Source organism: Xenia sp. Carnegie-2017, unplaced genomic scaffold (genome assembly GCF_021976095.1).
Source record: "Xenia sp. Carnegie-2017 unplaced genomic scaffold, XeniaSp_v1 HiC_scaffold_23, whole genome shotgun sequence".
Classification (NCBI taxonomy): domain Eukaryota; kingdom Metazoa; phylum Cnidaria; class Anthozoa; order Malacalcyonacea; family Xeniidae; genus Xenia; species Xenia sp. Carnegie-2017.
In genome coordinates this window covers 17,907,673-17,934,027 of record NW_025813486.1, presented here as the reverse complement: position 1 = coordinate 17,934,027, position 26,355 = coordinate 17,907,673, and the positions used below count along the sequence as shown (strand labels likewise).

Here is a 26,355-nt window from a genome sequence, read left to right as displayed (position 1 = left end):
ATACGCTGAGTCTGTATAATTTGCTTTAACATTATTACCAAGAACTTACTCATGCTTACATCTGCTAGATATCGGCATTCAAAAAATATCGATCAGCAAGTGAGCAAGTAAGCTTTCGCTATCCTAAATGATGAAAGTTTATGATTGCTTCAAAGTACAATAAAAGACAATACGTTTCAGTTATAACAAATCTAAAGAGCGAGATCGAGGTGTTGTTCATTTCTATTGACTTTTTAACGCATTTTGAAAGCACACTCATATTAGCCAGGTAGATACTTCCTGAATTTTTTTCCAATCAAAATTGCAAATCAAATTGGAAACATAAATTATTTCTATTTCAACAGTTAACAAGTCTTGTGCACGTAAACATTATTTCATTATATCAAAAGTATGTACATTTATTCTCTCGGCTCCCACCAGGCTTCAAGTCAAGAACTAAATTGTGTTATCCAGTTTTATGCTTAACAGTGGACGCAACGAACTGAAACACGACACAAACGCCCCTATTCTAAAAGCTCACTCACACTCACACTCACACTCAATGAGCGGAGCTTCAAAATCACTTCAGAATTAATTGAAGAACACAATTTCACTCAACTGATTGCTTGATTTGAATTATTTACAAGGAAATCTTGTCATAGATGGAGAAACGATTTTTTCAATGCTTAGACAAAGTGTAATATTTATGTCGCACTCAATGAGCGTGAGTGAGCTTTTAGAATACGGACAAAAGACTTGATGTTGCAATGCAGAACAGAATAGATATCTTGGCAGAAGGTCCACTCGTGTCGGAACCTTTGATGTTCGTGTCCCCTACTTTTCCGAAGCAAATTCTAAAGAAGACACGCCTTCCAGCAAGATACTTCCGCTAGATCGCAATAGAAAATATATATGTTTTTACATATGTATATATGTATATATGATGAATTATGTTGTGTTAGCTTCCACATGTCACAGAATATGTAAATAACCAGAAGGGTCACTCCTTTGACGTTTTTTGTCACGCCGATAATCGCCGGAAAAGCGCGTCGCCATATTCTTGGGTAGTAAGTAACTTTCGAAAACGCAATGTTTGATTTCAATACACCCTGGTACAAAAACTTTGGCAAAATTCTTCTTAATTACATTAACGTTAATGAGATGACAAACTCAAATAAAAACAATACGTAATAAAAGTAATAAATATACATAGAATAAAATCGACTTCTTCAAATAAAAAAATCTTCAAAATTCGGATAAAATCGTTAAGTGGCATTGACAATATTACTTCATAGCTAAGTACTATTCTATACTTGAAACAAATATATTCTCCAAAAATCGCATGTCCGCGTTCATTTCAGTGGCAAGGGCCTGGATACCAGGAGGTGTGTCATCCATTATCTTTACCAATCTCTTTCGTGAGGTTTAAGATAGTCCAGACCAAGATATTTAAAAACGTCTTTCTCTTCTGTCAACGGTAATGGCTTTCCTTCACTTAATCTTTCTTGACCCTTCATAAATAAAGCAAAATATTTCTTAAAGAAACTTAAGCGATGAACGTCCCAAAACTCATGTTTTGGAGCCCTACGTGGTAGAAAAAGTATTGTATCGGTATTATACGGGAATTACTTAGGCATCACTTGGGCGTTAAAAAGGTATAAGTTCAACTTCCGCTGGAGAATCATCATTAACGAGTTTTGAACATGGAGCAACTGTTGAATTTTTCCCATCATCTAGAGCTTAAGTCTTTGTCAATTTAGTTTTAGTTTTTAGCTTGCTTTCAGAAACAGCAGCGAATAACGGCGAAAGTTAGCTATAATGTGATTCTTGTTTCGTATAAAGCGATGAAAGCAGATTGCAAAATAATAGTACTAACAGAAGGCCATTTTAGTACGGAGACATTGTCGATTTCGTAAACGGGGAAGCTTCAGGGGCGCAAAAGGTTAAACTCAATGCCTTCACCACAGAGTTGCGGGTTCGATCCCTGTAAAATTGGACTGCAGTCGGGTGTAGCTTAATGTGGGTTGAGTTTCCCAGGGTGCTCCGGTTACCTCCCGAAGGAAGTTTTCAAGATGAGGATAGATGGAGAAAGCAATGCCCTCAGGGAAAACAACTATATAGCTAAGTCGATGAAGTTACCGTGGGTACACAAAATTAAAAAACAAACAGACAAAAGCACCTTTCCTAGTTGGAAAGAGCGAGCACAAGATGAGAGGGTCTAAGAACGAATTACTCTGCCCGGAAGTACGTAGGCAGAGTTTCCATGAATCCAGTAGTAAATGAATGACACTAAATTTACGAGCCACATACAGAAAACCAGTCCTTACCTGTCTCACAACACCTGCGTTGAGCGAATGCTCCGATAACGACATTCCCTAGAAGTCAAAATAAATGTTTATAAGCTACCAATAAAGAGATTCATGTGTACGTAGATTTATCTTATAAGAGTGTTGAAATTTATGCGTAAAAAACGGTGAAATAAAAATCACAACTTCGTATCTGCATTCTGATTGCACATACGATATTTTTGACAAGTGAAAAAGTGCATATTGACTTTATCGCCAATGGTGGAGGATTCATCAACCATGAAGTAATCTACTTGCGCTTTACGTACTTTACACTAGATTCTTCCATAAGAGGAAATCGATGTTTACTCAAGACAATTTTCAAGATGAAGTCAACCGAAGTAATTTATGACATTTATCGACAAAAATATTATTACACATAATTACACAAGTAATTAAATAACGGACATAGTTTTTCCGACAATATATCGACATAGCTAATAGCCGCTGACCATGAGGTATGGACAAAATATTATAACCGCTGACTATGATAAACCGGCATAGCTTATATAGCTGTTAGTGTATGGATCACTGGTATAGTTTCAGTTCCAGTGAACTGGAGTATAAACTGGAACGCTAACACTAATAGTTCTATACGCCATTTTAAAACAAGTGCTTATGATGTATTTATAATTGTGTTTTTAGGTTTAGGTTTGTTACCAAATCTTGTGTGGATAAACTTTTCATAACAATTTGTGCTACTGCATTTTATGTATATTGTTGTTGATTTTCTAAAATATTATTATGAGCTTCATTTTCGGCTTCAAACATGGCTGCGTTGTTAGCGTTCCAGTTGATATTACAGTTCACTGGTATGGACAAAGTATTATAGCCGCTGACATAGATATAATAAACATAGATTGCTGACGTATGTACAACTTATACGTAGTCAGACGTAGCAAACTTATGATACAAATTGTTCAATTCATATAATAATCAAAATATGGTTTAGAAGCATAAGTAAATGCTGTTGCAAGAAATGTTGCAGCCATGACATACTGAGACAAATGGATTTCATAACGTTTCATTATTCATAATGACAAACCACACTCATTACGGTGGCCTGTGGGGGTGTGGGGGTGTAATAGTTTTTCTCACAGGACCCTAATGTTGCCATGATATTAAAGAGTAAACTACATAACTGTAAAATACTTCAATTTGAGTAAAATATTCATATTTTATAAGAAACATAAAACTGTCAATTTTGCTTCAGTCGTTCAATACAATACAATAAGACATACTTAAAGTAGTCACAGGATCTATGAAACTTTGTATATTTGCTCTTATGGTTTTTTCCTTCATCATTATTCACTTTCAGAAGCTCACATTAAACCAAACTCGGTATTTCTTACGTTGTAATTCTCGATTTGATTCAAGTGACCACTTGGCAAAAATTTGACGAAGCGATTTTTGTCGTGATATTCATTTGATGCATCCAAGTTTACATCTAGAAACTCTGCAATGTCATCCTATTTCCAAAATAATGGGCTAGAACTAGGATAGAAGGGGTAGGACGAAGAAAACTGCAAAAAACATCATTTTCGTAATAATTTGCTCGCTTGAGCCGCCATCTTGGAATGTTCAATTTGCTTCGGCCGCGCGACGTGCGTTAGCAATATAGGTTTTATTATATTTATGGCCGCTGACCACAATGAATCGACATAGTTATATAATTACGAACCTTTTTTCTCGCTAACAAACGCATTGATCGATTCAAGTAATCAGATCCTGTGAAATAGAGAAGAGCACAAATCCATTCGCAAAATGGAACGACGATAATGTCCAACCGACGATGCTATGAAATGAAACAGACAAAAAATGTTCCTTTAGCGAATTCCTGCATTTCAATCTACAAACCATGTGATAACAATACTCCAATTGTGTGCACATCTTGGAAATATAAATCACGTGATCACAAGATTTCACTTGCCTTTTGCCCATCGCCTGGTAACAAACAAACACCAAGATATTTTCGTTGTTCCTTATCATCCATCAGCGTCAAGTCATCAGTAAGGAAACCTATTTAAAAACAAATGGAAACACAAAATCTCGTGAAAACTCCACATCACTCTAAAGACAAACTTCGCATTTTCTTAAGCAAATAAAACAATTTGGAGTGCAAGAGTACAATTTTACGGTAGTTCGTACATAGTTTAGTCAAGTTTGAGCGTGTTATATAAATGCTTCGTGTATTGTAGACTTTTTATCATTGGGAAGAATTTTGAATTAATCAAAAATATTGTCATCCAATGGATAGTGAAGCCATTATTTTCTAGACCAGACTTTCAGTAAAAGTATATTAACTATCATGTACAAAATTGCCGACAGCCTCGAACACACTTGGTCGCCCTATCCATATTTATGACTTAACATTTAGGATATGACAGGTAAGTTGAAAAAACATGCAGTTAAGTGAAAAGAAATGCAGAGAAACCTTTTTAATTCTAAATCTCAAATCCTGACCTTGATCCGAACGATTCCAATCTAATCCAAACCCATACGTTGTACATAGTTTCTCTTACCTTGTTCCTTGAGTTTTTCCAGCAGCCTTCCCATGATTCCAACATGCGAGCGACCATCAGGATGAGATATGAGGACATCCACATCACCACAGGTAGCCCTACCGCGGCGAAACGAACCGCAAATTTCACACGTAAGTTGTGGATTTATAGACCGCGCTGTTGCTATGACGACATTCCCGATTTCCTCCGCTTCACTTCTAGGCATCCTTTCCAAAAAGTCATCGTAGTGTTGTAAACCAATCTGTTGTTGACGATTAAGATTACCATGCTCCTTTAAATCATCAAGTGTTCTAAATCCCTGTAACAATCACGTATTAAATGCACTTAACATTATCTATTTTTGTTCCCAGTGAGGCAGCCTGTTTGGTCATGAAATGTAAATTTTAGGTGTTTATTGACTGTCATGACTTAACATTATCTATTTTTGTTCCCAGTGAGGCAGCCTGTTTGGTCATGAAATGTAAATTTTAGGTGTTCATTGACTGTCAAGACTTGACATTATGTATTGTTGTTCCCAGTGACGTAGCCAGCCCGTTTGGTCATGAAATGTAAATTTTTGTGTGTTCATTGACTGTCATGACTTGCCATTATCTATTGTTGTTCCCAGTGACGTAGCCAGCCTGTTTGGTCATGAAATGTAAATTTTAGGTGTTTATTGACTGTCAAGACTTAACATTATCTATTATTGTTCCCAGTGACGTAGCCAGAACGTTTGGTCTTGAAATGTAAATTTTTGGGTGTTCATTGACTGTCATGACTTGCCATTATCTAATGTTGTTCCCAGTGACGTAGCCAGCCTGTTTGGTCATGAAATGTAAATTTTAGGTGTTTATTGACTGTCAAGACTTAACATTATCTATTATTGTTCCCAGTGACGTAGCCAGAACGTTTGGTCTTGAAATGTAAATTTTTGGGTGTTCATTGACTGTCATGACTTGCCATTATCTAATGTTGTTTCCAGTGACGTAACCAGCCCGTTTGGTCATGAAATGTAAATTTTAGGTGTTCATTGACTGTCATGACTTGCCATTATCTATTATTGTTCATGGTGACGTAGCCAGAACGTTTGGTCATGAAATGTAAATTTTTGTGTTTTCATTGACTGTCAAGAAAATAGATTTCTAAAGAAAAAAATAATTTTAAAGATTTCAAATTTACATTGCACGACCAAAATAGCGGAACGATTTACATCATCTACGACGTAATCATGATGTCATATTTGAGTGGGGTAGAGGTCCGTATAACATCATTTACAATGCAATCATGATGTCATAATAGAGGGGGAAAAAGTACGTATTACATCATCTATGAAAGACTCAAACAACTACAGAAAATAGCAAAGATAGCAAACCTTGTTAATCCATGTTTCCGCAGTCTTTGGCCCAGCTCCCCAAACATTACAAAACAACTCCAAGGCATCATTTTTCGTACCTAAATAATCCAAACGCTGTAGATGACCCGTCTCAACGATTTCCCAAATTTTTTTGGCAAGTCGTTCGCCAACAAAGGGCAGGCTCCGACATTCCTGAAGATAAAATTTTCACTAGATAGGTGAATCATTAATGGTGGTGGTGCAATTTTAATTCATCACCTGATAATGACAGCGTATATATCACTTGATGCCATCAAGACGAAATTGAGATAAGTTGCCTCTCGTGGACAAAGCAAGATTGATATATAGGGAACCCATATTCATATTGTTATGCATGGCAAGTTACATTGAAATATATTGCTTTGCATAAATTATAACATGTTTATATGTATGATTATGAGCTCCCTCAATTTTGCATAATCCAGGGGCCATGGTATAACTGCTATAAGCTCTGTGCGGGTGGTGATACGGGCAAACAAGCATTCAGCTTGAAAAGGGACAACCTGAACAGTGTTATTTATGATATTAAAGACAAAAAGATAGGTTTGCATTTGAGCACATGGAAGCATTGGATATTTCTCATAGAAGATTATTCGTCAATATATGTTTCTGATAGTAAATTGAAAGTTCTAATTGGTATTTTTCTGTGTATAACATAAAAACCAGTTGATATTGTGTTCTATTAACGATTTTTAAGAAAATTCTTAAGTTGTCCAATTTTGTGTACATAAGGAGGGGGTTCCAACCTTATAGAACCACGGACAGCCTGGTTCACACTTACACCATTTAGCGGCAAATGTCCCTAGTAACACTAGAACTGATTTATGTGCCACAAAATAAAAATTTCAATTTTTCATCAAAACTATCAATTGGGTTTCTGTGTATTTGTACACACCATTAATGCACTAGATAAAAACTTATTAAATTTCTAAAAGAGTAGTATTGCTTCTCCCCCTTAACTCTAACCCCCTACTATTACCCTAACCTCCCTAATACCTCAAGAGTTTCAATTCTCTTTGGAAACTTCTTCACAGACACAATTGCTTTTCTATAACCAAGAGCTCTCCACTTGTCATCAGTATTTTTGTATAACTTTTCTAAAACCTAAGAAAAAATTTTTTTGCACAAAAGTAATATGGTTCCAAAATTTATTTAGCAATTTTCCTCAGACTTGCCGACTTCAATACCTCTAATTTCTCAGTAATAGTTTCATTCATGTTTTTAGGAGATGATGTAGATGGTCTTGTGCAAATCCATTGGTCTCCCTGAAACAAAAATGAATGCACTTTGAGTTTGAGGTCAGACAGCACAACCTGAAACCGAATCATAATTTTGATTTGTTACAGGTTTCACATAAACAGCTTATTTCTAGGGATGTTTCAGTTTTGCAGACCTGACTAATGTTATCCCATAATATTTCAAGGATGGATTTAGGATAGTTTTATATTGGGCGTGCTTTAGTTTTTATAGGATGTCATTCAGCCAGTCTAGTTTGAATTTGAATCCAGTGGATTATTTTTATTAAGTGTTTTTATTTGAGTCTAGCAAAGGCTAAGGGGGGGGGGAGGGGGAGGGTGACAATGCGATGTAGTGTCTTTATTGTCAGGTAAATGTCTAGTTATCTCTAAGAAACATGCATAGAGGATTTTTGTGGATGCTACTGTACCTTCTTGTGGGGTGAAATATTAGGTGAAATCTCCAAACATTCCCCAATATCCTCCTTGTTCCAAATCTCTCCTTCGTCACTCTCTTCATAATCACTGTCATCCACAACCTCTTCTTTCGATCTCACATTTTTTCTTGGCCTTTTGCTGTTCAAACTGAAAGCACCTGTTACCTCCTCATTTGTCAATAAATTGAAACTCGCAGGAGTTCTACTGCTACAAGCTTGCTCATCAGGAAAGTCCAATTCACACTCTTTGATAGGCTTCTCACATACATCATTTTGACCTTGAAGAGAAAATCCGTCAGTCTCAAGGAGTCGGCCTTCTTTCAAACACGAGCTTAACCAATCTGCACGCAATATCTGTATATTCTTCTGCACAACTTCACCAAAGTTTAACGCTTTCCACAATTTTTCAAAAGTAACAGTATTTCCAACTAAAACATGAGTTGTATCGTAACTAATAGCCTTTGTCTGTGTTCCTCCGTGTCTTTGTAGTTGTTTGGCCAAAATACTTGCGCGAGTTTTTCCCAAACCGCTTTCATATATTAAAGCTTTGATTCCTTTTAAGTACTGCGAGGTTTCTTGCTTTTCTCGAGTGGATAAAAACGCAGTTGTGTTTTTTTCCCTTACATTTTTTGCCATAATACATCATCGTCTTCGTCCTACATGTATAAACATGATGAAAATCTCACCAACAAGGATGCAAAATCTAAACATAGAATCTAATCCATTGAACTAAAATACTCCGTGACATCAGTAATCTAAAATCCTAATGACCGGATTCCGGAAATAAACAATGTAAAACACAATTAAAATCTCGCATTTAATCAACATCATTATTTTTATCTATGATTGGCATGTGAACGATGGATATCAAGGCTTGTTTCTCCCTCCCTCCACTAAAGAACAGGCTCTGCAGTCTTGATGTACGCGTCGAGCAGTCAGTGGTGGAACCAGTAAAGAAGACTGTGTCCAGTACAGTAAACCAGCCAGCTGAAAAAAGAGACCACCAGGTGCAAAATTCCATTTGAGTACATTTTGTTGAAAAGGGGTATATGGGCATTTTTATCTGCGTGATTTTTTGCTTAATTTGGGTATTACATATATGTATTTGAGAGTTTGGTTTAGTCACTACCTTCTACAAAATATGGTCTTATGTATGGTTGTGACCAATGATGTTTGAGTGCATTCAGGAACAGTATTAAACCTTGGAAAAATAATATTCTTTAGTTACTTATCAAAAATGAGTTATTATAATCAAATACCATGTCACACAATGAAATAAACAAAAATTTGAACTGGAAATGGATGACTAAATGAAAAAAATCAGAGAAAATAAAAATATCAAAGCAATCTCACAACATTTACTTCATAAAGAGTTGGTTTTCAGAGTTTAATGAAAAATTTCTTAATCATATAGCTGTAGTACATGTCATTTCAATGTACTGTCTGGCTACACACTTTTCTTATGTATAAAATTGCTCAAATTGAAAACCATGATGAAAACTTTCCTTAGTTTTATTGATGCGCATTACTATTAATGTACCTTTGTCAAGGTAGTTCTATGTACGTAGCTTCACAATTTATTTAAATATAAAGACTGCTCAAATTAAAAGCCATGGTTGTCTTTTTGATAGACAATGTAGGTTGCAGAATATGACTTCAGCTGAGCAACATTAACACAAATGTAGGATGAAGTAAGCCCTTAGAAATGTTTACATAATTGCTTATATATTCATTGCAATAAAAGTCAAGTCTGTTTCATTGTTTCAAAAAAAGCATTTGCCTCAAAATAATATGGATATCACATAACTGTGCAATTGTTACTTTCAAACCTCTTCAGCAAATGAGTTTTTCATTGAACACAAAACTCCTCATAAAAATGGATTGCCAGTAGCCGATGTAGGTTGTCCCGAAGCTGTAGGAATCAATGGAGCAGGTAAAAGTGCATCTCCAAAAGGTGTTGGATTAGTCTGAGGAATGAGTTGTGGTTGACCAGTACGAAGTTGATTCAATGATGGAGCTGCTTGCTTTTCCTGAGCAAAAGGATTGCCAGTTTTTGGTTGTTGTGGTACAGGAGTGAAAAATGGATTGGATTCCTGCTTTATGCTAACTAACGAGTCTAAGTTAACAAGGGTGGAGTGATCTGAGAGTAAATCCTTTTTCTTATTTTCTTGAGGAAGCGATTGACCCAAAGAGCTAATATCAATGGGTTCAATATTATTTTGACTTACATTTGTAGAAGGTGGGTTGGACCCAGTCCAAGGGTCAGACATAGTAGATGTACTAAACATATCTGATGTTGAACTTAAAGTGTCATTTGTACTAGAAAATGGATCTGCATTCCAAGATCCACCAGCAGGGGGGGCATTATTGAATGGGTCAGGTTGAGCCCAAGGATCTAATGATGGTTCTGTTTTGGCTGGATTGTTCGAACCCCATGGATCTAGAGTGGCCCCAGTGCCTTGTGCAGTGGGAACAGGTTGTGAAACTGGTTGGATGGGAACAGATGGTGGAACTGTGGATACACTACCCCATGGTTGAGCTTGAGGGGTGGGTGTGCCCCAAGTATCAGTTTGAGGAGCAGATGCCCCCCACGCATCAGTTTGAGGGGCAGGTGCTCCCCAAGTATTGGCTTGTGGTGCTCCCCATGGATCAACATTGGACTGCGCAGGTTGAGCAGGTTGCGTATCCCAAGGATCAGATGCTTGTGTAGTGGGGGGATTAGAAGTTGCAATACTTGATAATGTAACTTCGCCAGGTCTTTTTACACTTTGTCGACTTTCATTCAAAGCTATTTGAAAGCGCTGTTCATCTTTTGCGACCTTCTCCTTCGTTTCATTGGCTTCCTGTTGGCTCAATGCTAAAGCCAATTGCAACTGCAGTTGTTCTTCACTTTCGTTAGACGGACGACTTTTCTCAATCTCTGAATTATTTGCTCGCCTCTCGGGTTCCCAGGAGCGACTTACAGGAGGTGATTCGCTCTCTTTTTCAACACGTACATCACTTGTACTCCCTGATGAGCCCGATTTCAATTTGCTTGAGCCGACAGCTCCACCACTTGTCTGTGCAAGTCTTTCCTTCGCCTTCAATGCCCGAGTTCTTTCGTGCTTCAAGCGTTCGTCATCTTTTAGCAGAGCCACAAGTTGCTTCGACTTTTCGCGAACATTCATTCCTTGGTCTTTCCCATCACGGTCAATGAATTGGAAGTCTTTCAGGGTCTGAATCGCAAATATATTCTCGCGACAATGTTGAGCAACTCGTTCCGAGCCAGTTTTCAAAATATAATCCAACAAAACTAAACTTTTGTAGACATGACGCCAGTTCTTGCCGTGGTCGTTTAGCCGCTTCCATATCATTATCATAATTTCGGAAAAAGCAACAACATTATAGGTTTGGTCAGCTACATCAGCCATCAATGAACTCGACGGGCCCCAAGGATCATTTGAAGTAGCTTCTCGAACCTTAACTTCAACATTAGAGTAATTCTTAACAACGTTTTTTACTTGACGAGTGATCGGCATTGTTGATTATACTATATGTTAAGTCTCGCTACTCCGTACGCTGCCTTGTTGATAGTAAATCCCCAGTCAACTTTGACAAATTAAGGCAAAGAACTTTCATTCAGCTATTTGATGTTATTTGGGAAGAAATATGGCGACGCCAGAATATTTTAATACGCACCCCTAGTGGGTGGGGAAATGATCATGCGCACTCACGTTTCGTGCACTTGAGTCTGTTGTTTAATACAAAAGACCAGGAAATAAAACGCAAGAAAGTACGTGTTCTAAGTAATATTGTACCATTCATTGACACGCACCTAAAGAACAATAATGAAACCAAATTAACACAAACAACAAAACGGGAAAAGAAAAGGAACTGATTCGCAAGTAACCATTCATGATACATCTTCTGACCGCGCAGTATGAGTATCATTGTTAACTGGGATGAAACATTAGTTTAAAATGTTTTAAACTTGGAACAAACAGGTCTTTCATAGTGAGAGTGAAGGTGAAAACGTGGGCTGATTTATAACAGGTTGAGTTTTTATAAACAGAAGTACATCAAAAAAGATTCCATTGTTGAAAAATATACAAATACTGAAACACAATTACTACACACAAGTAAGTGGCCATGTGGGTGTTCCATGTGAATCGGTGATGTTGAATCCGTTCCCGACCGGACTTCTCCGTGAGGTTTCCGAACATACCAATGAACAACATTACAAGACAATTACGTAACAGCTGAGCTCCGCGAGGAGGGTAATTTGAATTTGTTATAAGTAAAATCAAAAATGATCCGAAATATCAGCGGAACTATCGCTCCTGTAAACTATTCGGAATCTTTAAAAGACTCAAAGAACCCATGGTCCACGTTTTCTCCCTATATCGATGTTGGATCTTTGGAAAAAGTGCTTACTTTGGCACGAAAGAAGGGGCAGTTGCCACAGGTTTAGTACAGAAAATAAGCTGACATCGAATGTTTTTTATAGTATGGCATCATTTATTTGAACCTTTATGTCGTACAGGAGCTGGGAGAAGATCGTTACAATGAAATAAAGAAAAGAGTGAGGGAAACATCCAAGTCAGTACAGTTGATTGAACAACTGGAGAATCTGAGCAGTCTCCAAACTTCGTTGAGTAAAGTATGAATCGCAATTGACTTTTTTTTCAACTTTATCCCTTCTTTTTGCGTATTAAGTTCCTTTGAAATCAATCGTTTCGTAGGGATTAAAACATGCACAGATGATTATTCTCCACCTTATTTATCAAGCTGGCGATTCCACTGACATCAAGTGCATTTAAACATGGAATTGCCGCACCAACCTCGGTGATCGACATTTACAAACATGTATATATATATATATATATATATATATATATATATATATATATATATATATGTTTGAAAATTTGTAATCCAGGCATTGAATACATAAAAGATCAAAGTTTCTCCGGATTTTTAAATGATTTTTATTGAGCTTTCGACTCGTTGCACGAGTAAATAAATATCCTCATTCTGGTGAAGGCTCGAAGCAACAAGTCGAAAGCTCAATAAAAATCATTTAAAAATCTGGAGAAACTTTTATCTTTTATGTATATATATGTATAAACAAAGTGTATTACAATGTGCCCTACCGGCTATCACCATAGTAAAATGATGACTCCTGCACTTGGGACACAGGACATACAGTTACACATTGTATGGAGTGTATTGTAGAGTCACCATTATTTCAAACTTAAATATATATCTGTGTTGTGAGCTAAAAAAAACACATTTGTGTTGATAATATGCATCCTCTTTCCTCCAACATTCACTTATTTTTCAGTAACATATCAAACACATGACATCCTTCACATATTAGATCACCTGTTGACTGCAAGATACGTATTAGCACACTTTCTGCTTTCCAAGGTAAAAGAAAAAATTTGCGAGCATCATTTGGAACAGGAAACCAAAGACTTGACAGATCCAAACAGCTTAGGTAAGAGCAAAAATTTAAAGCTTGAAGCCTAAAGATTGAGCTGACAGATCAATCCATTTCAGATGAAAAGATTAAAAAGTTAGAGGATCTGGCACGCCATTTTTCTGCCAATGTTGACAAGAAGGAAGAGCTTGTCAACAGGCTGCAACAACCATTTGTCGGAGACTATATTAACATTGATGCTGAATACCAAAAGTAAGAAATACGATTTTGTTGTCTCAAAAGTTAAGGATGTAAAAATGTCTAGGCAAAGTGACAAGGAAGGGGCCTTTGTGAGTCCAGCACACTGGCAAAGAAGTTCTTTTCCTGATAGTCAACAAGATATATAGCTGTAGTATTCCATGTTCTACCAATAATATTTGTAAAATTTGCATTGCAAAATTTGATCCATGATTCAATCTCTAACCAACATCTCCACCATAACTTATCAGTATAAATAAGATTAATGATTACGGTTTGGGATCAATTTCTTGTATTTGTAGAGCATGGAAATTGTTACCACATAGAAAGGTGTTGAAAGTTGAAGGATTATAGAAAATAAGTTGTACCTAAATATGCCACTCAAAGAAATATCTCACACTATAAATGTAGGAAACACTATAATTCTCTCCACTTCTAATTCATAAAGTCAATGATGCTTTGCTCTTACTCTTGGATGCATTTAGGGGGGTGCAAGTCGATGCCACCCCCAAATATCAGATTTCATCCCCCTAAATAAATAGTTCATCCCTCTAAGAATCATTCTAACCCCCCTGAAAAATTTTTTTAAAAAGCAAACCAACAGTTAGTACAGTTGAACTGAGTTATTCTGGGCAATGTTTCAACTTTCTACATTACCTTACAATACCAGACCACCCCTAAAATCTTGACCCTTACTTTGTCTTATGTCACTTTGTTACCAGCTCACCCCCCACTAAAATTTCTTGCTCCACTCTCTGTAAAAAAAAATCCATCTGTGCTCTTGCTGCTCATAGAAATTCGCCTTCACTAACGAACTAAAATTTTCCAGGTATTTGGTAGATGCGATTTCACAACTTTCAGACATCCTTACTAATGTAACAACTTATGTGGACAATTTGACGTGGAACTGCACCTTCACTTGGGAAGACAGCACATTGGTATGAACAGTAGTAGTACAGTAGTAGTATTTGTATAGTAGTAGCAGCACAGCAGTAGTTTCACAAAACTGTTACAACTTTGGTTAAGGTTTCTGTTAAACGTTGCTAGAACCTGATAAAATTTGGAATGTATTGCACGCTATGTATAAGTGCACATGTAGGAGAGATGTCTAAAAAGGTATTGCATCACAAGAAAACCCCTGAAAATTCTACTAATTTCTTTTGAAATTAAATTGCTTGCATAAGAAATCTGTAGGGCAGAGGTGAATGCAGGAAAAGTCACCTCCCCCCTGTTGTAGTGATGCAATAATTTTTCAAGCATCTTTCGCCTTGATGCAGTGATGCATTAAATTTTTAAACATGCCTATTTTATTATGTAACTGTTCATGATAGTAAATCGGTGGCCCATTGGCCTCTTCACAACTTACAGGCAAAACTCGGAAAGGGGAGTTGTTTGTAGCAAGAGGTTATTTAGATGGGGGAGGGGGGTGGTTGAAAGTATATATGGTGCTATATCGAGCATAATTTATTGAGGACTTCATAGTTAGAATGAGAAAATTCATTTGATGATTAAAAAACAACAAATAAGATTTTGCACATTTCCAGGGGGGGGATCTGCCCCCAAGAAAGTTTGAAGATTGAAGTTGGGGAAATTTTAAACGTTAGTCGGGCAAAATTGTGGCGAAACCTTCAATTTGAGTTGGGGAAAATATTTATTGCCACCCAAGAAATGATAGCTCCGTATGCCTATGCAAAATGTCCTGGCTTAAAACACTATGCTAGAAGTAGCAAGAAAGCCTATTAGCTAAAAAATTGTAAACAATTTTAAATAACGTAGACTTCTCAACAACAAAGATAGCAGCGCAAATTTCTTTTGAATTTTGTCATTTCAGCAATAGTATGTTTTCCCTGTTTTACTTCATTAAATTTACCATTGTTTTCTTTGTAATTTGCTCGAAAAGTGTAGCGCAAAAGCAGGTCTTGCTGTAAGAGAATTGAGCGCGACTGATTGATCACGCGCGCAAAATTTGTGGCGCGTGCAACGCTTAAAGTTTTTTAAATATCCTCAAAGTATACGTATAAATGACGTAGTTTTTACTTGATAGTTAATTCACCTTGGACTACAGTATGTGCTTAACTATTTATTCATATAGCTTATATTCGCTATAAACCTCGCCATTTGTTAAAAAATTTAATTTTTAAAAACGTTGCACGCGCCCATATTGTGTTGACAGATATACTGACGATCGTTTCTCTGTTGTGAAAAAAATACTATGGAAAAATTCGCGCCCTTTTTAGGTCAAGGTCAAGTGCTGGCCAAAGTCGGCCAAAGATCGTATTTTCACGTAAAGGCGCAAGTGATTTTTGTATTATTGAAAAGAGAGTTCCTTGCATAAGTGCACCTAAAGCTATTTCTTACTAACAGTTTTCATTAACGCATTATTTTGTCGTGCAATCAAGAAATTTCACAGTCACGACAGTTTCGCTCTTTTGTGGAAGAAATCGTAAAATGGCGCGCTATGGATCGCTCGCCCCTTAACGCAAGGCCTGAAAAGTTTATAAGTGAGAAGCGAACCTGGAAATTTCTCGGTGACCTTATAAGCCAATTTGCCTTTGGTATAAATACCGAGTAAAATATTTTACATAGATAGAAGACTATATTTTATTTCTTGTTAAATATTGTCTTCACTTAAACCGTTCCCATTGAATACATAACAATTTGTTTTTAGGAGAAAATCCTCGGTGGAATGTCGTCGACATTGGCTCAAATGCAAAGCTTTTTTCAAGCATCGTTTCAACAAAGAAACCTTATGTCAAAAAGACTTGGAGAAACTCGAAAATTACACGACTGAATATATATTTACGTAGATGCTTCTTCCTTCTATTTAAGACAATATAACGCAAAAAAGATGGCGACATCTTGGCAATATTTTGATGCGGAATTTAAGAGCCTCGACTGCACGATTGCACGTTGATCACAGATATTTATTTATTGATAAACGTTTATTATTTTTATTCAGTACCGAATCAGAAATTCAATTGTGACGCGATTCTAAACACACATGTAATTCATTGTGCGATCAACTCGGCCCTTTTCAAGACGCATGCATTGGCTGCAAAGCTCCCGACACAGTACGACTGAATAATCTTCAGTGCGGTGTTTAGGACTAAGTTTAGGGTTAAGGGTTTAAGGTTATGTACGAGGTAAAGTTAATGTCGAATTGGTGAGTGGGCCGGGTTGACCGTAGTTCTGAAATTCACGGTATTCTATGATAATAGCTTTGCAATAAAGTCGAAACAGGGAAGGGGGGGGGGGGCATAGAGATTATAAGAGATTTGACTTAACTCAAATTCATTTGTTGCTTTGGTAGCAGAGCCGTCCCGATTTTGTAGCCCCTAATTGCAAAATCCGGTGTATGATAATAATAATAATTTAAATACTAAGTAAAAAGTGAATTGCTTTCCAAAGAAATCGGTCGGGATCAACTGAATATATGATCTAACCCCCCGTTTCAGAATTGAATTTCTGATTCGATTTTTGATTTAACAGATTCACTAATTATTTAGCACGTAGTTTTAAACCATTACGGAGAGGCAAACGTTTTAATAAAGAAATGCTACAATATGGCGTCACTCTTCTTCCTAAACATTGATGGATGATTTAACATCGAGCTTCCCCTCAAATTGTTTTAGTTTCGGATAAACCTCCTCTTTTAAAAATTTGGTTACCTGTAAAAAATGGATGGTAAACAAATGGATGATTTCTTGTTGACTTAAAGACTATATATAATAAATTGAAAGGCCATAAGGTCAGCCGTTGAAAATGGTAATTAACGATAATTCTCGAAGTGACTCAGCAAAAATTTTAAAAAACAATAAACAATATATTTCATTGGCAAAGAAAATTCAATTTGCTTGTTTTCTACAAGTATTTGTGATAAGCAATCACTTAAATTGTATACGACGCGAGAATTAAGCTGTTTAGATTACATTTTTCTTTGAACATAACTTTCAAAATGACAGTGTATCTTTTAAAACAGTTTATTCATATCACCTTTCATTCTAAGGATACTGTTGTTCATGTAATGCGCGCTTTAAGCAACTTGTGACGTCACATTGCTTAAAGAGAATTTGAAATAGAGGGTACGATGTTAGCCCGTATGTTACTTCAAATGAGCAGAGTTCCTATCATTGTGAAAAGTTCATGGCATAAAACACTGCCTAATCATTTCAACCAAAGGTTGCCATGAAACTAAAGGATGCTCACTTTTTGAAACCGTGCCACGGACTCGTGCAGAAGACGTAATAAGTTGTATGAATCGGACCATCACAAACACTTCAATATCTAAATGAAAAGAGATGCGCATAATCTGTTTTAGAAAAAGAACTGTCATTTCAAAAAAGTTCGGTTGAATGACAATAACATTTCAATAATAAAATTTAACTGCCACGTGCACTTTAAGGACTGGTTCACAAGAGGAAAAAATATTTAAATATTTCTTTTCCAGCGCGTAAAAAATTTTCGCGATATTTTTTCTTATGTAATTGGTTGATATTTCATTGCGTGCTAGGAGAAGCTGGCCCGACATTTAAACATACAAACGTAAACATAAAATCGATAATACCGAAAAATATCGATTTCCAATACATCGAAAATTTCAATATCGAAAAAGAATCATTTACAAATAAGAGGTACGCATTTGCGTACATGCGTCTACGTGATGTGGAATTTTTCAAACTATTATTAAATTTCGCAGAAATATTTTGAATGAGGTTCAATAGGATATTGATAAAAAATAACGCCTGTGTTTTTCTTACCCATCGACGAATGTTATTATTAAACTCAAACGAAATCATCAGTGTGCCATGTGCATGGTAGATCAAATGCACTTGAATGCTGAACGTTTAACTTTACATTGATCGAAAGTCGATGAGAAAGTTGCCGAAATGTTTCCGATGCTTAGCCGGTAAAGTCGACGACGTCACTTTTAGGTTGCTACGCAACGCAGACGCAAAAAACGATTCTTTTTGATGTATCGATAAACCGTAACAGCCTACCTGCTCAGGGGCACGACCAATGAAAGCTTTTGGATCTAAAATTTGATCAAGTTTTTCATGGACATCCTTGAAGTATTCATCGCGTTTGATTCTTTCCACTAAATCATTGTCATTTCCTTCCATTTTAACGACAGAAGCTGCTTCCTGTGATAAAACACGTATCTTTTCATGGCATTCCTGTAATGAACGGCAAACAGTTAAATCAAAAGCAACTATGGATCAAAGGATAGTGCAGAGTTTTTCACTAATAATTTGAATCAACAATAAAATGTTTGATGTATTTATCAAAATTCTTCATCAACTCCAATTTAATTTTCATTCATATATCACAAGGTCCATAGACTTCATTTTAAACAATAATATTTTTAAAAAAATTTATCCCAAGCTATAGTCCACTTTCATTTCATCCAAGGTGCGATGTCTATGCTTGTGTTTTGGCTACGTTTCTTTTATATACGCATGGTACGGGCAAGCCAGAGCAGAAGTTAAGAGCAATATATGGCCGAGGTAAAATTTATAATTTCTAAAAAACAGCAATACACAGAAATAGCCAAAATCACCTGTCTGTCTCCTCCCCTTTTCACAATCTCCATTATGATTGTTTCCGAAGCCATAAAAGGAAGTTCTTGTTTAATGTGACGTTCGATTACCTTAAACAGAGCAAAAACAAAGACTATAAACATATGTATCCATATAAGATTTTACAAATGATGTCTTCTACTTCACTGTAGATCGGAGTATAAAAGGAAGCAACTTTCAACATCGCACCTAACATTAGATCACTCCTGATGAAGACACTACACTGGAGTATATAAGGACTAAAGTTTTAACATCACATCACTCCTGATGAAGACACTAGACTGGAGTATATAAGAACTCAAGTTTCAACATCAGATCACTCCTGATGAAGACACTAGACTGGAGTATATAAGAACTCAAGTTTCAACATCAGATCACTCCTGATGAAGACACTAAACTGGAGTATATAAGAACTAAAGTTTCAACATCAGATCATTCCTGATGAAGATTCTAAACTGGAGTATATAAGAACTCAAGTTTCAACATCGGATCATTCCTGATGAAGACACTAAACTGGAGTATATAAGAACTCAAGTTTCAACATTAGGTTACTTGCGATGAAGACACTAAGAGTTTATGTATACGTGTACAATTAAATTCATTCCACATCGATGTACTTCACTAACCTTTGGATATACAACAAGACCTTCAAAGACGTTCTGCAAGGTGTTCAAAACAACATCAGCCGTAAGAAAAGCTTCGGGTAATGTAATCCTTCTGACTGCACTATCATCAAGCGTCCTCTCCAGCCATTGTACTGATGCCGTTTGCTGAGCATTACCAACCAAAGTCATTAAATGACGAGATAGACTACAGCATCTCTCGCATCGCATTGGATTGCGTTTATATGGCATCGCGCTAGAACCTTTCATAAAAATGAAATAATATGAGCTAATTCTAGTAAGTTGTACTGGGCTCATCATAGAAACCTTATTTAGTTTTATTTTTTGTTTCCATTTGATCACACATAAGTGATAGAAATTATATAAACACCTTTATCAAGCGGTTCCCTCCCAACAGAGCCACTGGAATTCACTAAACGCCCCAGGCGTTTATTAGATCATATATGGTAGAAGAAAACGCAAAACAGGATGAAGGAATGTCTCACTTCCGAACACTCTCAACAAGGGTAATAAAATACTTGGGGAGGGTCATGCTTTACTTAGATCACTAACTTTGTGTTCATCTGCACGTACATGTATAATTAAACAAACAAACAAATCACTAATTTACCTATTTGACTTTTTTCAAATGGTTCCTCCAGTTCCTTCATGCTAGCCAGCAGACGGATGTCTGTGCATATCTTAAAAATAGAAAAAATTGACGTATACCTTTCTCAAATGAAGAATAATACTGACATAAAAATCCGTTTAGTGATCCATAAAATGGCACCAACACAGGGGCCGCGGAAGTATCTCAAAAGTGGGGGGGCACTGACTGAAAAGGGCATGTGAGTTTGCAGCTTACTGTTTTAGTATATTACAGATATGAATTGTTTCATGAATCATGATCAAGTTTCAAAGTCTGCAAAATATTGGTAGACATTCTTAGAATGCTATGCGTATTCTCTACTGTTCGGCGTTCGTGCTAACAAATTGAACTAAGATGACTACATGAACAATTTTATTAAGTAAAGCGATCTCATTAAAATTTCCCAAAAAATCTAACCCTACGTTCTTTTTTCAGAACAAAGTCCTTAGCTATTAAACGTAAGTTCAGTTCGTCAGTTCTGGCCTTGTTTACATGCATAACAATAAGATTATTGTAGCGTGCTGCCGTCATTGTGCTCCTGAGATGTGTCTTGACAAGCCGCTGGCATGAAAAAGATCGTTCTCCAGAGGCTGCGCTCATTGGAGCAACAAGCTAAATCAAGGTAAGACGTGTGCTTTATTTCTTCTAGTGTAGGATGGTAAGGCTGTCGGCCTCTACAGCACAAATGCTTACAATCGAGTCCTAGCAAACATTCCGTTGACTCAATTTGCATAGGTCCTACCAATAGGGCGGTAGTCGTGCAACTTGGCAAAGACGCATACGTTAGGTTTTAAGAAGGTGTGTGAACTGGCTCGGTCGGCGGCGCGACAAGTATCTCTAAAGACGATGTAAAGTCAGAATCGCCGAATTTTGGTTTGGAATGAGAATGAGGAGATAAATACGTTGATGGAGTTTCTGTAGCTGACGGCAGTGTCAAATTAGACCTAGAGTCGATGTTTTGGTCAACAACGTTCTCTGCTGGAGCACTACTAAAAAACTCGTCAGTTTTCGCATCCTTTTAGCTGTTTCTACAAGCTCTTTTTCCTTTTCTCGTTTTCGCCTAGCAGCTCTAGGCATGATGATTTTGATTAGAAGTGAAATTTAAACCGCAAAATTTTCAATTATTATAATTATGAATTGTCAACAGTTTTGTAAGACCAATGGCCTAAAAGACAATACGACGGGAGCAATGCGTTGCCGCAGACTTTATAGTCTCATGTGGATCATAAATTGCGACTTCTCATTGGTTAATTAAGTTACTGGGCGGACGTCTGCGAAGACAACCCCAATCGACAAACGCGATTTTTGATCCATCTGGGTAATCAAGATCAAAAACTAAGCTATAGCTGATTTCGCATGATGCTGACAGACTTGTTCTACTCTCGGGGTTACTTGTATCTAAGAAAAACTTCTTCAGTCCAATTTTACCTAAAACAAGGGGATTTCTACACCATGAAAAACGGCACTTTCATTCCAGAAAAAGGGCAAATTTTTCCCTCTTGTAAAAAGTGGGGGGGCACTTGCCCCCAATGCCCCCCCGGTTCCGCGGCCTCTGCACCAACATCTCTTAAACTACAATGAAAGCAATCAATTGAAATTAAACATCTTTCTTGCAGATCACACAAACCTTATGTATGGAAGCACCCAAACTTCCCAAAGTATTCAAAATATCCAAATCAAGTTTACGACTGTACGTTTGCCCAGTCACAATGTACGCCTTATCGAAGCCTGCCATATTTGTGACCAGCTCATCTAGCCTCTCCACCTGGAGTGTAGAACTATAAATATATGGCCAATGATCTTTCGATAGATAAAAAGTTTCTTTTAATTCTACCTTAGGGACATGAATCGCAAAGCAGATAATTTCCTGTATAGGCTTCATATATACAGTAAAAAATCTGCTTTACAAATAAAAGTTCCATTTTACATGTAGTAACAACATCGAATAGCTGCCAACTGGTGATTTGCTATGCTTAAAGGTAGTTTTTCGGGCGTGTTATAATGCAAAAAACTTGCACAGCATATAATCCTTGAAAAACCACTATTTTCGAAAAAAACTCAGTTATCTTATAACCTGCAAGCACCATTGTATAACTAGCAGTTACTATGTTTACTTTTGAGATCGCTAAAATTCAATGGTCTTTCAATTTATTTACATTGCATTTCAAGAACAAGACCAATAGTTAACAAAAGCTTTTTATTGAAACGTAGAGATAGATCATATTTATTTGTGAAATGCCTATCGCAAAAGGATTCAACATATTTGTTTGAATCATAACTGGAGTTGAAATTTATCTGATCCACGTTTGTCTATGGCTAGCTATGCCTAGCTTCTCCGCTAAACAATCTCAATAATCTCGCAAAATAAAAATCTTAGCTCCCAATGCTACTGTCTCAACAGTCTTTGACCGGACGACAATTTGATAAGACATAAAATAAAGCATAATCCGAAAAAAGGACATCATGTAAACTCAAATTTAAGTTTTAAACAAGACAACCAACTGTATCTCCAACCCTACCGAATGTCATATTATTTAAATAATTTTAACAGGTTACTCCTTAGCACCACATGTGTACAACACACATTACAGATCACTTTGATCGAAATCAAGAGATAAGCGTTGGATTCACCAATCCTGATAATACTGTACTTAAGACAAAGTTTTAATCAGGATGAAACAATTTTTGTCCAGAACACTTCAGTGGAGGTGATAGCATATTTCGGGACAGAGTCGCATGTTTTTGCGGGCAACTTGTCGTTGTGATTTGTGACGTCATGCACTAAATTTACGTCACTAAATTAGTACAGGAACCAACAAAAAGAATATGCTTTCCACTATTTTCTATAACATATTATCAACCACTTACCTAAGCAGTATTTAAGAGATGAAAAACTTATCTACTCATAAGTTTCTAGTCGTCATTAACATGAAAAAACAAGGCCGAAAAATGTTTTAAGCCTATTGGAACTTTGCTTGTGTTTGCTTACAATTTTCATCCTTGAAAATACTGTATTTAAGATACATATCGCTACATAGCCGTAGATTGACTGTTACCTAAATAGTTCAGGAATGCAACTGACCTTTGCATGATCCCCATCAAACAAGGCAAGGAAACTAGCTTGTGTTCCAGTTGTTCCTTTTACACCTCGAAATCTCAGAGATTGCTGGACATTTGTTAAGTTGACAAGATCCTGAACAAGATCAGATAGCCATAAACATGCCCTCTTCCCGACTGTGGTAAGTTGTGCTGGTCTGTGAATCGTACATTAAAAATCAGAATGAAGATTGGTGTCTTATTGAAACAAATGTAACAACGTAGCACCTACTGGAAATGAGTGAAACCAAGAGTCGGAAGTGATTTATAATCATTAGCAAATCTTGACAGTCTTTCAATGCATCGACCAAGCTAAATAAAAATACATGAGATAACTAAACAAAGACATACACTTTATGAGGCCGTGTACGCAAAGGAAGTCTACCATATGGATTCTGGAACATACACTAAACTAGTAAACATACAGTCTAAGGCTTTTGCCAAAGACAAGTCGAGGCTACAGATTCTATACAAACATGTATAAAATGTAACCAACTGTATTATTTCAAATGTGTTTTTCTAATCTGTCCATCATATTTATTTCTGCATCCCCAAAAATTAACATGAAGGGCATCTCCCTCATAAAGCTGAATCAGAAACTGGATACATAAAACTAAATATAATTTATGACTTACTTTAGGTAGAAGAATGCTCAAACCATCTTTCAATACAATAAGGTCCTTTGAAATACATTGGAAAAAATTATAAGGTTGATAAATCTTAATTAATCAAATAAAAAGATAAAGCAAATACAGAATGTATCAGGAATTTGTCAAGTATAAAGGACACTTAGGGCCTCCACACACAAGGTATTTTGTTGTCGACAACTTTTTGTAGTCGATAACTAAAGGCAGTCGACTATCAAAAATAGTGGAATAAGAGTGTGGAATAAGTTGTCACAACCATATGTGTAAAATTGTTTCTTTTTTGCAAGGGAAAAAGGAAAACCGCAATCACAACAAAAGTGTTGTTTGTCGACTACATTTAGTTGTCAACAACAAAATACCTCATCTGCAGAGGCCCTTACTGAAGTGCATTTAAATATGATGGTATTTTACTAACTGTATTATCTCCAACAAAACAAGATGTAGCACCCAGGTGTATTATGGGAGCAGCCTGTGGACAACATGCTGCAAATGTGTGAACATGGGCCATGACATCATGACGACGTTTCTTCTCTTCCTCTGCTGCCATTTTGTAATCAATGTTTGTTAGGTTTTCTTGCATTTCTGAAATCTGTTCATCTTCAATGTTTAAGCCAAGTTCCTAAAGATTAAAGAGACTTGACAAAATATAGCTTTGAAATAACAATAATATTGTAAATGGTTTGAACCCGGGAGTATTGTTACATGTTTGTAAAATGTAGATTGTCCAGGTTGGTATAGTTCTGAGAAGGACAGTTTTTGTTGCTTTTGACTGATGTTTCAAAAACCCTAGCGGTAGTCATCTTCAGAGTCAAAGATGACAACAGCTAAGGTTGTCGAAACGTCAGTCAACAACCATAAAAACAGTCCTTCTCAGGACTATACCAATCTGGACCATCTACATTTACAAACATGTAACAATAATATTATAATGTACAATAAGATATCAAATTTGAGAGTGAGAATTTGCCAAAAACAATGTGGTAAAATTCATTTAAATTGTGAAATATAGCCAAGTTTCAACATCAGATCACTACTGATGAAGACACTAGACATAAGCACATAACGACTCAAACTGCAACATCAGAGCAATGAGAGTTTTCATGTATATTTATGGGGGTTGTACCTATGAGAAAGAGGAATTTGGGCCACCCCTCCCCACCTGCTAAATATAAGTGCAGACGCAATTACACACAAGCTCACTTTCTGTAAAACCCCAGAGTTTGTGTATAACAACAACAACCAATTGGAGAATATCGACTGCCAAAGCAGCACATTTTAGTGTCAAGTTGAGGCTAGGGAGACAAAAATTCAAAATGGAGGCAATAATTGGGGGTGATACGTATACCAGGGACCACCAAGACATGGGGAACCATGAACTAGGAGGGATACTTCCCCCTCCCTTGCTCCGTGCCCCCTGTCAGATTCAGATGAATTATGTGGGCAGACACTGATTAAGCACATACATAAACAGAATCACTCATCATTTTGCAGGATCTTTATACAGCACTTTAACAGCACAACAGCATGGGATTTCCACTTGCCAGTCTAAGAGCAGCCATGTTGTTTAGCTTGCACTAGCAAACAAAAGACAAACAAACCTTTTCAGCTTTGGCCAAATACAACCACAATTTTCTCCAGGTCGTAAACTTTTTATTGTCTGAAAAATTAAATGACATTTCCTTGCTGGAATAACGGCTCGTCAAAGGACTTCTATAGCGATCAAGCTCTGACGAATCTTCCATTGTAAGAGGAATTTTATTGAAGATTTAATAGGTTTGGTTAAGTGGCTTGATATCGCAAGAACAAAACTTTCGAAATCTGGATTAACCAGTAGGTCTTATCATGGAATTGTAGGATATCAAATGATGGGAGTCTTGGTCCTAGACCTAGATATGTAGAAGACCATGTGGCATTGTGGCATGTGAATGTGGCATGTGCAGACCACGTGTTTGCTAGAAAAAACAAAAATACTTCCTCTTTCCAATCCTCATCAACAACTATAAAGTATAAATGCGCATCAATGGACTCACCAAGTTTGTTTATGATTTCATTTTGTTTGATTATTTCAGTCATTTGTTTAACAGGAGTGACAGTTTCTAGGCTTGTCTCTGATGTGAGTATTGAGTTTAATTTGTTGCTTGTATGATATAATTTATATGATGTTTTGCATGCAGTGAAAGTCTTTCTACCCTTTCACCCACTACACCTCTCGTCTCTCATATTTTTCTGTCACTCA

At 36.6% G+C, this 26,355-nt stretch overlaps 4 protein-coding genes across 6 annotated transcripts; 1 reads left to right on the top strand and 3 right to left on the bottom strand.

The window, feature by feature from the left end:
• Nucleotides 1–1,101: 1,101 nt before the first annotated feature.
• Nucleotides 1,102–9,163, bottom strand: LOC124447871 (DNA polymerase lambda-like). The gene is made up of 10 exons (XM_046998865.1): nucleotides 9,020–9,163; nucleotides 7,885–8,877; nucleotides 7,406–7,483; nucleotides 7,215–7,322; nucleotides 6,198–6,371; nucleotides 4,847–5,144; nucleotides 4,255–4,343; nucleotides 4,006–4,119; nucleotides 2,307–2,354; nucleotides 1,102–1,490 (listed from the first exon to the last, which is right to left on the bottom strand). The coding sequence occupies exons 2-10, from the start codon at nucleotides 8,524–8,526 to the stop codon at nucleotides 1,383–1,385; spliced, it is 1,659 nt and encodes a 552-aa protein (XP_046854821.1). The 5' UTR covers nucleotides 8,527–8,877; nucleotides 9,020–9,163; the 3' UTR covers nucleotides 1,102–1,382.
• Nucleotides 9,164–9,263: 100 nt separating this feature from the next.
• LOC124447872 (epsin-2-like) lies at nucleotides 9,264–11,563 on the bottom strand. The gene has a single exon (XM_046998866.1). It carries the CDS (start codon nucleotides 11,406–11,408, stop codon nucleotides 9,759–9,761), a length of 1,650 nt encoding a protein of 549 aa, XP_046854822.1. The 5' UTR covers nucleotides 11,409–11,563; the 3' UTR covers nucleotides 9,264–9,758.
• Nucleotides 11,564–11,619: 56 nt separating this feature from the next.
• LOC124447875 (AUGMIN subunit 2-like) lies at nucleotides 11,620–17,111 on the top strand. Its single transcript, XM_046998871.1, has 6 exons — nucleotides 11,620–12,334; nucleotides 12,413–12,529; nucleotides 13,300–13,369; nucleotides 13,432–13,564; nucleotides 14,379–14,487; nucleotides 16,218–17,111. The coding sequence occupies exons 1-6, from the start codon at nucleotides 12,179–12,181 to the stop codon at nucleotides 16,338–16,340; spliced, it is 708 nt and encodes a 235-aa protein (XP_046854827.1). The 5' UTR covers nucleotides 11,620–12,178; the 3' UTR covers nucleotides 16,341–17,111.
• Nucleotides 16,453–26,028, bottom strand: LOC124447873 (adenylosuccinate lyase-like). Of its 3 annotated transcripts, none has more exons than XM_046998867.1 (11): nucleotides 25,718–26,028; nucleotides 24,535–24,738; nucleotides 24,108–24,152; nucleotides 23,705–23,784; nucleotides 23,459–23,630; nucleotides 22,004–22,141; nucleotides 20,359–20,428; nucleotides 19,752–19,990; nucleotides 19,107–19,196; nucleotides 18,547–18,723; nucleotides 16,453–17,217 (listed from the first exon to the last, which is right to left on the bottom strand). In XM_046998867.1, the coding sequence occupies exons 1-11, from the start codon at nucleotides 25,859–25,861 to the stop codon at nucleotides 17,131–17,133; spliced, it is 1,446 nt and encodes a 481-aa protein (XP_046854823.1). In that variant the 5' UTR covers nucleotides 25,862–26,028; the 3' UTR covers nucleotides 16,453–17,130. The 3 variants fall into 3 exon arrangements, with proteins under 3 accessions (XP_046854823.1, XP_046854826.1, XP_046854824.1); XM_046998868.1 differs by lacking the exon at nucleotides 16,453–17,217 and adding an exon at nucleotides 17,352–17,833; XM_046998870.1 differs by lacking the exon at nucleotides 22,004–22,141.
• Nucleotides 26,029–26,355: the final 327 nt, after the last annotated feature.

Coding starts and splice junctions, on each gene's coding strand:
- LOC124447871 (XM_046998865.1), bottom strand. CDS start 8,526: ATGGCAAAAAATGTAAGGGAAAAAAACACAACTGCGTTTTTATCCACT. Junction 5,145..6,197: donor CGGAAACATGGATTAACAAG/GTTTGCTATCTT, acceptor TGATTGTTACAG/GGATTTAGAACACTTGATGA. Junction 4,344..4,846: donor GGAAAAACTCAAGGAACAAG/GTAAGAGAAACT, acceptor GTTTTTAAATAG/GTTTCCTTACTGATGACTTG.
- LOC124447872 (XM_046998866.1), bottom strand. CDS start 11,408: ATGCCGATCACTCGTCAAGTAAAAAACGTTGTTAAGAATTACTCTAAT.
- LOC124447875 (XM_046998871.1), top strand. CDS start 12,179: ATGATCCGAAATATCAGCGGAACTATCGCTCCTGTAAACTATTCGGAA. Junction 12,530..13,299: donor TCCAAACTTCGTTGAGTAAA/GTATGAATCGCA, acceptor CTGCTTTCCAAG/GTAAAAGAAAAAATTTGCGA. Junction 13,565..14,378: donor ATTGATGCTGAATACCAAAA/GTAAGAAATACG, acceptor AAAATTTTCCAG/GTATTTGGTAGATGCGATTT.
- LOC124447873 (XM_046998867.1), bottom strand. CDS start 25,861: ATGGAAGATTCGTCAGAGCTTGATCGCTATAGAAGTCCTTTGACGAGC. Junction 23,631..23,704: donor CTTGGTTTCACTCATTTCCA/GTAGGTGCTACG, acceptor TACGATTCACAG/ACCAGCACAACTTACCACAG. Junction 19,197..19,751: donor GTCTTGTTGTATATCCAAAG/GTTAGTGAAGTA, acceptor GCTCTGTTTAAG/GTAATCGAACGTCACATTAA.